Raw genomic sequence first — 12,962 nt, 5'->3', positions numbered from 1 at the left:
AAAAAAAAAAAAAAATTATAAAATACCTAATTTTTCCAGCACCTGGAAAAATGGCATAGAATAGGTGGGGTGGGTTATGGGATTATTATGTTTATTAAAAGTTCACAAGGGGATTCGTATCAGTGGAATGGGGCTACCACAACCCGGGTTAGCCCTTGTATTAACAAGGTGACCAGGGAAACCAGAAGAAAACTCAAAAAGCTGACTTGCCTCAAGAGTTGGTTCTCCACCTTTTCCACTGCTCAGTAATTGAGATGTAGCTGATGTACATTAGTTTATCAAGAAAAGCTTCTCACATTTTATATAAGTATAGTCATTGACTGTTCAGCATTTATGACCTGTTCCATACAAATACTACTTAGGTGGTAATAGTTGCTTAGGTTTTAGGATGTGTCAGATTCAGGGTCAGATTTTTTATTATTAGATCTCAAATGGCATTATGATACAGTAGTAAAATACAAATGTCATAATAATATATGTAACTTTTTCTCTGTGATAGAGAAAAAAATGTATTTAGATTAAATGCTTATATTTTCCCATGGACTTACGATTATTTGAGATGTCATATTATTTATGATTCATGTTTAACTGGGATTCACCCTATATACCATTTCTTTGACTTCTAGCCTCTTAGCAGAAAACAGCTAATCCATATTCAAATGTAAATGCATGAAGTTAAGCTAGGTAATGCAGTCTTTTTTATAAATTGAGATAATTTGCATATAGTAAAATTTACCTTATTTAATGTACAGTTCTGTGAGTTTCAACAAATGCATAGTTAGGTAACAACACAAACAAAATATGGAACAATGTCATCACTCCTAAAAACATTCCCTCTTGCACTTCTATATTCAGCCTCTCTTCCCATCCAAAGTTCCTGCAACTAACCTGCTTTTTTGTCCCTATAGTTCCTCTTTTATGAGTATGCCATAAATTTGGAACCACACAGTATGTACCCTATAAGTCTGGCTTTTCTTAATGCATTTGAGATTCATCCCTATTGTTGTGTTTATCAGTTGATTCATTTTTTATTGCTGGGTAGTTGTTGTATGAATATTTTTTTCGTTTTTTAAATCTATGCATTCGCCAGCTGAAGTACATTTGGGTTGTTTCCTCTTTGGGGCAATAATAGATAAAGCTGTCATAAACATTCATATATATGGTTTTATGTGAACATAGCTTTTTATTTCTGTTAAGTAAATACTGAATGGTGGGATTGCCTGGTGATATTATTTTGTATGATTAAATTTAAGAAGCTGCCAGACTGTTCTCTAAATTGGTTGTTCCATTTTCATTTCCCAATGCAAGGTTCTGTGAGTTTCATTTCCTCTGCTTCCTCACTAGTGCTTGTTACTGTCAGTTTTGTTTTTAGACCATTCTAATAAGTGTACAGTGGTGTCTCATGGTGGTTTTACTTTGTACTTTCTTAATGACTAAACATTGAGCATCTTTTTATATCTTAATTTGCCATCTGTATGTCTACTTTGGTTAAATATGTTCAAATATTTTGTCTATTTTGCTGCTTTTTTTCTTACTGAGTTTTGAGTGTTTCTTGCAGATTTCAGATACAAGTCTTTTATCTGATATATATTTTACAAATATATTTTCCTTCCCTGTAGCTTCTCTTTTCAAAGAGCAGAAGTTTTTTTTTTTTTCATTTTTCCACTTTTTAAAAGACAAGGTCTTGCTATTGCCCAGATAAGAGTGCAATGGCACAGTTATAGCTCACTGTAATCTCAAACTCCTGGGTTCAAGTGATCCTCCCACCACAGCCTCCTGCGTAGCTAGTACTGTAGATGTGCACCACCACGCCCAGCTGATTTTTACATTTTTTGTGGAGATGGGGTCTTGCTATGTTGCCCAGGCTGGTCTCAAACTCCTGGGCTTGGGCAATCCTCCTGCCTTGGCCTCCCAAAGTGTGGGATTATGTAGGCATGAGCCAACCTACCTGGTTGGTATGTTCATTTTGATGAGGTCCAGTTGATCAGTTTCTCTTTTATGGATCATATTTTCATAGTATCTACAAGATGGTTGCCTAGCCCATGATCACTAAGATTTTCTTCTACATTTTCTTCTGGAACCATTACAGTTTGAGGACTTAGTATGTAATTCAGTTCATCTTTGTATGTAGTGCTTAGTATGGATTGAGGTTTAATCTTTTGCATATGGACATTTGGCTGTTCCAGTACTATTTGTTGAAAGACTACTTTTTAATATTTTTCTTTTTAAAATGTAATACATAAACAGAAAAATTCAAAAGTGTAAAAAGTTCACAGTGAAAATTCAGTATCTCACATTTTTCCCCCAGATGCAATCAGTTACCCCAAAGAGATTCCATGCTTATACTTGGCTCCCTGCTACTTTTTTGGGAAGAATCGTCTTTCAGTAGGCTCAAAGTGACCTTGATAAAAAGTTAGGTTATCTACATCATATCTCTGCACATACCCATACTTCCCCTCTGTCTCACTGCCTTCATCTCGTGCTCTTCTCCTAGTTCCTGTCTAGCCATCCTGCCCTCTTTGCTGCTTTCACACACACCAAGTATGTTTCCTCCCCAGGGCTTTTGTGCTTGTTCATCTTTTTTGCTTGGAATCCTTTTTCTCTCAGATATCTGTAAGACTTGCTTCTTCACAATTTTTTAGGCTTTGCTTAAATTTCACCTTCTTGGTGAGGTCTTCCCTGACACCTAGTTTAAAGCTGCAAATTGTGTCCCCCAACTTTCTGTCCTCTTTCCTGTTTTATTTTTCTCCATTTCAGTTACCACTTTCAAATATGCTTTATGATTTATTCACTTTGCTCATTGTCTTAACCCCCAACTAATATGTAAGCATAATGAAGAGATTCGTGTTTTCATTGCTGTCTTCCCATGCCTAGAATAATGTATTTAATGTTCGTATTATTAAGTCTGTATTCTGAAGGCCTGAAAATACATTCTCAATAACAACATGTTTTTACATAAGGGTAGATGAAAACAAATATATAAAACATATATAATTTATGTATTGGGCTTTTTGTAAAACATAAATTTTTATTTCTTCCTATATGTACTTTCTCTGGCTACTTCTAAAAGTTTACTTAGGTTGGAACCCACTTTATGACTATACAGATTTTCTTTGAGATAGATAGTTAGAAAATTTACATAGATTATAGAAAGATTTCATCTATGAAAAAAAATATTGTATCTGAATACACTAAGGCAGCATATACAACCTAGACTGACAAATTATTCTGAGATCTCCCACTAAATTGCTGAATGATCTAAAACAAGATCTAACTTCTTTGCTACATATTTTGGCACAGAAATTGCCAGCTATACAAAAGGAAATTTCTACTTTCCCTCCCCTGTGTGATGTGATGACAACAGCACAGCTTTCTATACTCTGTTGAAAGGATGCTGTCCACAATTCACAACTGGTGGTAACGCAGTTTTAAGAGAAAATCCAAGGGAAGTAATAAGTGTTTACAGTATTAACTTGGGTTTGAGATGCATCATTACTTACAACCTGTAGTAATACAGGTCTTAGAAGTTCTGAAAACTGTTCATGGCCTCAACACTTCCAGTAGACTACAGGTGGCCCTCAAAATAATTCCAGACTCTAAATTCTAACGTATGCTGAAGTGTTCCGACAAAGTGAGAATATAAAGAACACTTTAGCATACATTAGAATTTCATGGAGGACTTGATAAAACAGATTGCTGTATTCTACCACCAGTTTCTGATGTTCGCGGGTCTGGGGAGGGACCTGAAACTATAGATTTCTAACAAGTTTCCAGGAAATGTTGATTTTACTGTCCAGGGACTACACTTTAGAAACCACACAAATAGGAATCTCTTCAAACCCAAGGCACCTATCAAAATATTTTCAACCAAGTGATACCACATGACAAAGGCCAGCAGTGCTAGGGAAGAAACAACATTCTGTTCTTTGGCCTGTCAACAATGACCATTGCCAGAGCCAAATTGAGAGAAGAGTGGGCTGTCTGTTCAAGGAAACTTGGATGTATAATCTTAGCAAGCTGAGAGAAAGCAGCATAGTCACACCCTCTTTATATGGTAAGAACTATTCTAGAATTGGAGACTTAGAAATCTTCTCTTGGTAACTGGGACTCAGTCTGTGAAACTCCAGTACATCCCTCCGCAGAGCAGTGACCCTGACCTCCAGGATTTATTTTGTCTCAGCTGTAGTATTCTGAGGTTTAGAGTGGCCTTTACTTAAAAACAGCAACAGTTTTTTTTTAAGTTAACACAAAATCTTTAGCAAAATTTGCCCCAAAATACTAAGTTTAATTTATTGCATTTGGTCATTTATCATGAGTTTATAAAATTTTAAAGTTGTAATTCTTTGTATTCATATGACCAAAAGGACTTCTTGACAAAATCTTTCCACACTAAGTTCTCATTAATAACTGAATAAATAGCAATCACGGTGTCAAGAGAATAACCTTCCTACTATGAATACAAATTATATTTTCATAACATTACTTATAACTGATGCTTTAAGGCAAGTATGAATAAGTCAATGTCAAGGAAGTAAAATATAAATGACTCAAACATGGCAAAGAAAAGGAATAATCAAAATGAGAAGTTTAGTTGTATTCTGCTTTAAAACTGAACCTTGGCCCTTCAAACTAACCCTCAAGCCTTTATGTAAAATATATCAGGTAGCGGTCATTAGGAAACCTAACAGCATCTTGAAAGCACTAATAAAGGTCACTGTTGTGAAAGCCATTTTAAAACAACCATAAGCTGGCAAAGACATGACAGAATGAATTTTTTCAGAACTCTGGAATCTAATCCAAAACTTATACAGCATCCAAGAGACTGCTTAATGAAGAAAAGGGCAGCTGATTTTTGACATTTAAGGAAATCTCTGTTAGGTCACTGGCTGACTAATGAGATATTGGAACAGAGACTTCAGTGACCACACCAACAAGGAATACTGCCTTTGCAAAAACAATTTGGAAAAGTCACTAAACAAATGGATGAATGCAGCTCTCAGAATCAACAACAGCACACCCCGAGGCAGGGAAAGAATATGATTACTGGAATTAACACATTGTTATGTTCAAATGCCCGGTTTCCAACAAAAAAGTACGAGGCATACACAGAAAGAGGAAAGTACAGCCTATTGAAAGGGAGAAAATAAATTGGCAAAAACCTTCCCCAGGAAGCCCAGACATTGAACTTACTAGACAACTGTCTTAAATATGCTCAAAGCTAACGGAAACCAGGAAAATGATGGATGAACAAAGTGAGAATATCAGTAAAGAGAAATTATTTTTTTAAAAAAACCAAGTACAAAATTTGGAGCTACAAGTGATTTTAGGACATGCTAGAGCTAGATATACCAAGACGTTTTTTCATGCTAAAACTTTGGAAAGACTTAACTCTCCTTAAGTTCAGATTAATGAAAGACATAAGGAGAGAGGGCATTTGGAGACTGTGTATGCTGTATGAGAGTTAATAAGTAGGACTGTAAAGCATCTGTTAGACAAGACATCACAGGAGTTGGGCTCCTGTTGACTTGCCATTTATTGGCTGATTTGTCTTGGGACAGGCGCTGAACATCTCATCCATAGTTTCCTGCTCTGTGAAATAGAGCATCTGTTCTACAGACACATTATGAAGAGCCAGTGAGACTGTACAGAAATGCTGAAAATGTGAGGCATCCACTATGTTCATCCTCCAGAGGAACCAACAGCCTAATGATTAAAGAAAGAGAATGTTTACTTTACTATGCTTCCAAGTTATCAATAGAGACACAGTGCTTGAGTTAAAGAACTCTGCAGACTTCAGCAGCTGTTCAGGTGGTCATTATGCCCAGAGGAGGAATTCTAGCCCCTCTGGAATTCCATCACCCTATCATCAATTAGATTTTTTTTCCCACAGTCTCCATTTCCCACTTACTATCTCCATCTCACTCCTCGCAAAAATTTATTTTGCATACTTAAAATTAGAGTAACTTTAAATGCTTAGTTTTTCAATTATTTCTCCTTTCCCAGGAATTTTTGTGACATTTTTAAATATCACTAGAAGACAATCTAGAAACACTGAAAATCCCAGATTGGATCAGCTTGGGCCTTCCTCTGTTGTTTTACTGAGCATTAAGAAAAAGCAGCTGTAAGAAATAGTCAAGTCCAAAGTCAGTTTGTAAATGCTGAACAAGTAACAGATAAGACTACTGACTGGCTTCTTGGGAAAACTAGTTAGTTAGGAGAGAGAAACTGTGGAAAAACTGTTGTACTGATGTCACCAGTGATTGAAGGAGTATCTTTAATTGGCTAATTTGAAAGAAAGTCACAAAAGAAAGGCACGGATAACCAAAATCCTGGGATATGTCTGAAACTCATTTGAGGTCAGTAGACCTATCTGGAACTACATTTTCCATCCCAGTTCCTAACCAAGTTTCATTTCCTTTTCTTTGTTCTCTGATGTAAGAGTTAACAGTGAAATGACCAAAATCCTGAAAGCCAATGGAGCAACAATAAACACATTCAGATAGATTGCCTCGTAAATTCTTTCAAGTTAGTTCTTAAAAGTAACACATTTTTTAAAAGTCCACCGTGACAAAATTGATAATTTAATATCTGATTATCAGCCTCTCCAAAGGATTCCTGGAAAAGTTATTTTCTTTTTATCATTTAAAAATATTCCATTTACAAAGTCACTTTACATGAAGCTTTTCAGTGACATAACTTTCTCATAAAATGTGGTCTTCTGCTTTAAAATCCATTCGATCTTTTGGAGAAAGTAAATTCTCCAGCAGAACTGTCTCATGTTTATTGATTTTAAATAACTTGGCTTTTCTTTGCTCCACACCTTTTAAAATTTATATTTCACTTTTTCTTTTGGGGATAGGTTCAGAATTTTCACAGCTGTATTCAGGTAACTGAAGACTTTGTGTCTCCAGAACATCTTGTAGAGTCATTTCATTTAACACAGGAACTGAGACTTTTGAAGGAAGAAATCAATTATGATGATAAACTACAGGTAAGAGATGGGTGTTCTAACTATATCCTGTTCTGTAGGCTTTTGTTTAGAAATATGATACATGTGTAACAGGCAGTCATTGCCTAGTTGGTCACATTAAGGTAACAACCAAAGATTAACACCAACATGTATTTAATTGTATGACTTATATTGTCCCTTATTTTAACTTTTGCCTTAACACTTTTAAACATTTTTCTTATATTTGGCTATCCTAGCTTCCTCATTAAAATTGTTTTTTTTTTAATCTGGAAGTTGTCATTTGTTAATTTCTGTCCAACTGAAGTGATTAGAAATATCAACATCTTTTTCAGGTTAAAAATATTTTGTATCATGCAGTCAAAGAAATGGTGAAAGCCTTGAAGATACATGAGGATGAAGTAGAGGATATGGAAGAAAATTAAGTGTGATCCAGTTTGATATTTTTAGGTCATTGAACTGGGATTACTTAACCTTGAATGATGATATGTATGCACACTGACTTAAGTTTCATAAAACCATCAGTGCCAAGAAATTCTCTTTGTAGTAATTACTTGTTACTGACACCGCAGCAGTATAGCATATGTCACAGCTCCTGTGATTCAATGTTGTAAAACAAGCAGAATTTTAAAAGCAGCACTATATAGCTGTTTTGTATTATAATGTATATGATGTTTGTGAAAATGCCAGATTTAAAATGATGTATTTATTTTTGGTAAAAAATAAAAAAATTCTATGCTATATTGTTGATCAAGTGTAAATGTGACCTTGTACAGTTTACTAAAATTACTGATATTTTTCACTACATTGAGACAGTTACTGTGAGAATAGGACACAAACACCAGCTATTGCCTGCATCTGGGAAATTGCTGAATCGCACAGCAGTCATGTCATAATCAGAAAATTACTGCCAAATAATTGTAAAATTTGTAAAGTATAAAGTATATAAAGTAGATACTAAATACAGACACTTCAATATTTTGTTGAAGCTATTGACTGTACAATTAAACATTTTCAAAAGGTGTAATTTATTTAAAATTGTCTCATTTTGGTAAAATTTATGTGACCTTTTAAAGCTAAATATTAAACTTAATATGCTATGTAAATATATACATATATACATTTAATGATGTATTTTTTTAAAACATTGGCTTGCTTTTGTTAAAGTGCAAGTGTTACATATGGCTTTGTACATTAAAGTTGAAAGGGGTTTTACATTTTCCATTAAAAGGACTTTATCAAAAATTTACTTTTTCCAGAGTTCTCCCTCTTTTGACAAGCATACCACTGGGAGCAGAGAAGGGCCTGAAGTCAGTCATTCTGGGTATAAGTATGACCCTAGCAAGTTTAATTGAAGTCTTGGTTTTAATAGCCGGCTGCTTTTGGCAGTTGGTTGCTTCAGGCTTACATATTCCCGACCCTTTAAGTTACTGGAAAGATGTAGGCCTCCACTGACACCTGCAGGATATTGAGAGGATAGCCATTCCTTCTCATCAGAGCATTTAGCTTAAAAGAAAAAAGTGGGAGCCCGAGTTGTAACACCTTGCAAGTTGCTTTTTTTCCTTATGTGTCACCATCGTTCAGCTCCATGTAATCTGTTACTCCACCTTCCATTTCAAGAAAGGTTCAGCCAGGAATGTGAACAATTACATTTCACATTAATTACCTACACTTATCATAGAATGGATAATGACTACTTGGCTGGAAAGAAAAATTGGCCTGAAGAATATTTCAGATGATTTTGTGAACCTTCTTTTGTGAGGTTTTGATTTTTTTTTTAATACCATTTTACCAAATGTGCCTCAGCTGATGAAATGGTTTCTTTTGCCTAATGCTTTCATACGTTCCATCCGATTTGATAAAAATTAAGCAAAGGTGTTAGTAGAGTACCACCTGCTGGTCCCCTAAAGCCTGCCAGGATCCCAAAGTCTGTGGTGGTGATTTTCCTTCAAAAGCTTTTGCTTCTCTTGCTCTTGCATGAGCCACCTTTTTAAACCATATTTACAACTTATTCAGAATAGCTGAAGCTAATGAAGATAAAGCCAGGCAATGTGCTGCTTTCAGTACAAACCCACCTAATGAAAGTATTCTATCCATAATCTGAATTCTATGCTACTAACCTAATTCTTTGTAAGTCTGGGGTGAAGAGAGACAACCATAATGCTTATATCCTTAAAGACATTTGGAGGCTTTTTGGAAGGCTGGGGAGTTGATTACTGATTGCTCCCTAATTACTGGAGCAATTCCTCTGACCTTTTTCTCTCCATCATTTTGGTTGGCTCTGATACTCCTCACATATGAGTATGTCTGAATGTCAGCTTTCTCCAGACAGTGGTATGGTGGTGGTATCTTAAATGTGTACAATAACTTGAGAAACATTAAAGAATCTTTTTAAAGGGAAAGCTGTGGTAAATAGTTCTTTCCCATTCTAGTCTATAATGTTTTTTGAGACAGTCTCGCTCTGTTTCCCAGGCTGGAGTGCAGTGGTGCAATCATAACTCACTGTAGCCTTGAACTCCTGGGCTCAAGTGATCCTCCTCCCTCAGCCTCCCAAGTAGCTGGGACTACAGGCATACATCACTATGCTCAGCTACTTTTTTTTTTAGATGGAGTCTTACTCCATCACCCGGGCTGGAGTTCAATGGCACGATCTCGGCTTACTGCAGCCTCCACCTCCTGGGTTCAAGTGATTCTCCTGCCTCAGCCTCCCGAGTAGCTGGGACTACAGGCACATGCCACCTCACCTGGCTAAGTTTTTGTGTCTTTAGTAGAGACGGGGTTTCACTATTGTTGGCCAAGCTGGTCTCAAACTCCTGACCTTGTGATCTGCCTGTCTTAGCCTCCCAAAGTGCTGGGATTACAGGCATGATTTTTAAAATATTTACTTATTTTTTAGTAGAGATGAGGTCTATGTTGCCAAGGCTGGTCCCTATCTCCTGAGCTCAAGCGATCCTCCTACCTCAGCCTCCCAAAGTGCTGAGATTACAAGTGTAAGCCACCACACCTGGCCCTAACTGATAAGTTTTTACTGGTATATGGATTTCTTTTCATGAATAATCAATTACATGGATTCAAATCCATTTATCTTCTACCACACATCTGGGGACTGTAGTACTCATACAAATCTGTCTGGTTTCCTGTCACTTCCCTTTTTGGTAGATGGGATATGGATTTAATAACATCTGGGTAAAATTAATAAGCTTCAGGAACGTGCTGTCATACCTTTACTTTGCTCTGTGCATAGATACTTAGATCGATAGATGGATTCAACATGTTCTATTTCTAGATGCCAGCCTATCGAAGATGCTTTCACAAATGAGACCAGCAGTCAGCCTTGGGAGAGGAAAAAGTGATTTAGGTATTCTGTATTCATTTTGTTGTTTTGTTGTTGTTGTGTGTGTGTTTTGAGATGTAGTTTGCTCTTGTCACCCAGGCTGGAGTGCTTGGCACCATCTCAGCTCACTGCAACCTCCATCTCCCAGGTTCAAGTGATTCTCCTGCCTCAGCCTCCCAAGTAGCTGCAATTACAGGCCCATGCCATCACGCCCAGCCAATTTTTATATTTTTAGTAGGGACAGGGTTTCACCATGTTGGCCAGGCTGGTCTCAAACTCTTGACCTCAGGCGATCTGCCCACCTTTGCTACCCGAAGTGCTGGGATTACAAGCGTGAGGCACCGCGCCCAGCTAGTTACTCTGTATTCAATACAGTATTCAGTATGAATTAGGATAGCAAGTTGGCCAAGACACAAGGTTATATATGCTGCCCGGCCTGTCACCAGGATGCAGACTCAGATCTTACCGACTGCAAATGTTAGGATATGGCCTGGTTATGCAATTATTATGTAAATCTAGATAGATATGCTTTGAAACCATATAAAAATATAGCAAATGTGAGTAGTATACAAAGTACTTTGGCTCCCACAGTTATCAGTTTGGTTCTTTTAATGAAAATTAACTTTTAAATAAAAATAAAATGTTGGCAGGCTCCAGGTCACTGGCTGCGTGCCTTGTTAGTTCCCTTTCTTGGCTGGGGAGGTGTTCACAAGTGGCTGCCGCTGAAACAGGATTCTTCTTTCTGTGTCTTGTCTGTGAAAAAGACCTCAGCCCTGGGGCAAGTTGGGGGTATATCAAGGACATGTGTTGTATGGGTTGGTCACTGGACTCCACTCTGAGAGGAAGGGCATTATGAGGACAGAGGCCAACACTACCTCACAGTCTTTGACCCAAATTTTACAGATGATGAAAGATGTGGAGAGCTGGATGAGTAAACAAACACAAATGGGAGGCTGGACATGGCAGCTCATGCTAGTAATCCCAGCACTTTGGGAGACCAAGGTGGGCAGATTACTTGAGACCGGAAGTTTGAGACTAGCCTGGCCAACATGGTGAAACCCCTTCTTTACTAAAAACATAGAAGTTTGCTGGGCCTGGTGGCTCAGGCCTGTAGTCCTAGCTACTCTGTAGACCAAGGGACGAGAACTGCTTGAACCTCGGAGGCAGTGGTTACAGTGAGCCAAGATTGTGCCACTGCACTAGCAAGACTCTGTCTCAAAAAAACAGAAGAAAAATGGGAAGGAAGTATAAGATCAGGTGCGGACTGACTGCTTCCCCAAGGAGAGCCAGTGTGGTCCTCTGGCAGCATATTAAGGATGTTCACTAACAGGTGGGGCTACTGTGGAATATATAAACAACAGTTTAAGGTAGGTGATACAGGTTTGCTTTAGTAAGTCGAAGACATTCACGATAAAGTGGACTTAGGGATCGTTATTCCCAGCTGCACATGCCATGCCCTACATAAATGTAAGATAGAACTATCTTGGGCTGGGTGCGGTGGATAACCTGAGATCAGGAGTTTGAAACCAGTCTTACCAACATGGTGAAACCCTATCTCTACTAAAAATACAAAAATTAGCCAGGCGTGATAGTGTGGCCTATAATCCCAGCTACTCAGAAGCCTGAGGCAGGAGACTCACTTGAACCCAGGAGGCAGAAGTTGCAGTGAGCCAAGATTGTACCACTGCCTTCCAGCCTGGCAAACAGAGCAAGATTGTCTCCAAAAAAAAAAAAAAAAAAAACCCACAACTATCTTGTATTTACAACTTATTCAAAAGTGTTAGGCATTGTTGATATGATGGTATAAAAAGATGCTGAGAATTGGCCCATCTCTGCTAAATAATATATCACAGGTATATACAAAGTATTTGGAAAAGGTGTAATCAGTTATGCCTGAGGTAGGGAAGTTTTCAGAAAGGTAGTATTTGCACAATGCTTCAAGTAACAAAAAGGCCAGAGCAAATGTTTACATACCTAGTTCTCCCTTCGGCCTTTTTGCATAAACACATTCACCGTTAGAGACTTCCATACACTTTTCAAGAGTGATTTACAAAGTCATTCACTCTTCAATTCTAGTTCTAGAAAGGTAGCAGGGAAGGATCTGCTTCTTGGAATGGCCTTTATAAGAGGTGAATGTCAAATAGACAAATTCCTAACAAAGTTATCCAGTAAACAACTACCAGGATGTCATAGGCAAGTCAGTGTAGTCTCATCTCCCCCATTCTATAGATAAAATATAATCACACTATTTTTGCATTAAACGTAGAAGATACTGTGGTAGCCTGAGGCATTTTTCTTAATCAGTGAATTGAGGCCAGGCTTGGTGGCTCATGCCTGTAATCCCAGCACTTTGAGAGGCTGAGGCAGGCAGATTACTTGAGGCCAGGAGTTCAAGACCAGCCTGGCTAACATGGTGAAACATCTCTACTAAAAATCCAAAAGTTAGCTGGGCATGGTGGCATGCGCCTGTAATCCCAGGTACTTAGAAGGCAGGAAAACCACTTGAACCCTGGAGACAGAGGTTGCAGTGAGCCGAAATCACACTGCTGCCCTCCAGCATAAATGACAGAGCCAGACACCGTCTCAAAAAAAAAAAAAAAAATCAGTGAACTGGATTTATAGCCAACCTAATACATTGATTTTATCTCCTAATTTATTTGT

At 37.6% G+C, this 12,962-nt stretch overlaps 1 protein-coding gene across 1 annotated transcript in view; it reads left to right on the top strand.

Moving 5' to 3' along the window:
- The window catches only part of JMJD1C (jumonji domain containing 1C), a 287,926-nt gene extending 279,712 nt beyond the window's left edge, over nt 1–8,214 (top strand). Inside the window, exons 24-25 of the mRNA XM_017512974.2 lie at nt 6,860–6,991; nt 7,303–8,214. Coding sequence (XP_017368463.2) covers nt 6,860–6,991; nt 7,303–7,392 — 222 coding nt within the window. The 3' untranslated portion in view covers nt 7,393–8,214. The remainder of the gene's footprint in view (nt 1–6,859; nt 6,992–7,302) is intronic.
- Nucleotides 8,215–12,962: the final 4,748 nt, after the last annotated feature.

Source organism: Cebus imitator, unplaced genomic scaffold (genome assembly GCF_001604975.1).
Source record: "Cebus imitator isolate Cc_AM_T3 unplaced genomic scaffold, Cebus_imitator-1.0 Scaffold484, whole genome shotgun sequence".
Taxonomy (NCBI): domain Eukaryota; kingdom Metazoa; phylum Chordata; class Mammalia; order Primates; family Cebidae; genus Cebus; species Cebus imitator.
The sequence above is the reverse complement of the archived record's forward strand: the minus strand, read 5'-3'. Positions and strand labels throughout refer to the sequence as shown.